This window comes from Sinocyclocheilus anshuiensis, unplaced genomic scaffold, assembly GCF_001515605.1.
Source record: "Sinocyclocheilus anshuiensis isolate Anshui unplaced genomic scaffold, SAMN03320099.WGS_v1.1 scaffold72, whole genome shotgun sequence".
Lineage (NCBI taxonomy): Eukaryota > Metazoa > Chordata > Actinopteri > Cypriniformes > Cyprinidae > Sinocyclocheilus > Sinocyclocheilus anshuiensis.
Window position 1 is genome coordinate 678,343 of NW_015554073.1, and position 1,342 is coordinate 679,684.

At 37.1% G+C, this 1,342-nt stretch overlaps 1 protein-coding gene across 1 annotated transcript in view; it reads left to right on the forward strand.

The window, feature by feature from the left end:
* Positions 1-525: 525 nt before the first annotated feature.
* Positions 526-1,342, forward strand: part of LOC107668767 (V-set and transmembrane domain-containing protein 4-like) — a 7,000-nt gene continuing 6,183 nt past the window's right edge. Inside the window, exon 1 of the mRNA XM_016460750.1 lies at positions 526-669. Coding sequence (XP_016316236.1) covers positions 618-669 — 52 coding nt within the window. The 5' untranslated portion in view covers positions 526-617. The remainder of the gene's footprint in view (positions 670-1,342) is intronic.

A 1,342-nucleotide genomic window follows, 5' to 3' on the forward strand; every position in this document is an offset into this window, starting at 1 on the left:
CTTTTATATATTTTGTATAAATTATGTATAGTTCTTGAGTTTTTCAGACTAGATTACTATGTCCTTTTTAAAGTTTAAAAACCTCAGTCACAATCACTGTAATTGCATGGAAGAAATAAACTACACTACGCAACATTAAAATATCTTCTTTGTGTTTACCACTAGAAAAAAAGTCATATGAGTTTGGATCAACATTAATTTTCATTTTCGGGTAAACAATTCCTTTAAGCTTAGTGACAGTCCACTTCACTCATTATAAGGATGTAAACACTACTAAGACCTGGCCAATTCTCCTATACTATAGGTCCAGCTGAAAATTTGTGCTGCTTCCAAAGGTTCTCTCAGGAAATGACATTTCCTATGTACTTTGAACTGGCAGGGGGAGTGATTACAGGATAGAAAAAGAGAAAAAGAAAAGGAGAGTGGGTGAAAAAAGAAAGACTGGGAAAGGGGTGTTTCTAACTGGGAACAGAGCACACACTGTTTCAGATTACATACACACACACACACACACACACACTGAGAGGGAGAAACAGAAAGAAAAGGAGAGAAAATCCCAGGGACTCCTTTCTTTTCTTGAAGTTTAGTTGGGTTTATGGAGCCTACGGGTCTGCAAAATGAAGCTCTCCGCTGTTGCGATAGTTCTCCTGACTAGAGCTTTTATTGGAGGTAAGACTGTCTGTTTATTTTGGCCTTTTAATATGCAATGACGAAAAAACTTGCAAAATAGCTTTCAGGGGGTACATGATCAGTGAGATGATTTTTCAGACAACAGCTTCACATTTGTTACACATGTAACTGCAGCGTTCATCTGCATAAAACGATTTTGCATGCTCAAAAGCTCTTCTACCTTTGTTCACTGACCTAATTTTACATTAAATAAATATATTGTTCTGAGCAATCTCAGCAACTAGACATTTTCAGGTCAGGGTTTTATTCAGCATTATTATTGTGAGACTTTTTGTTTATGTCCAAATCTCTCTTGTGATGTGGTTTTTGCATTGAAAACAGAGCCCAGGTTGACCACTGAGGGACTCTAGTAATTGGGACACAACATAAACACAACAAAGGCTTTTAACAGCTGGATACAATCTTGTTGTCGTGTTCCCTGCTCTATCCTCTAGTTCAAGAAGGCAGACAAATGTTTTCCACCTGTAGTTTCTGTTTGGCATGACATATTAAACCCAGATGCATTCAAACATTTTACACCATTTAGGGGTCCTGGATTTGGGCCAGAATAGGACATATCACTGATGAAGCTCCAAAGGCAACTGAGGAATAAATATTATAACTTGGTATATATATTTAATATTATTTATACATTATATAGAGGGGGGGGGGG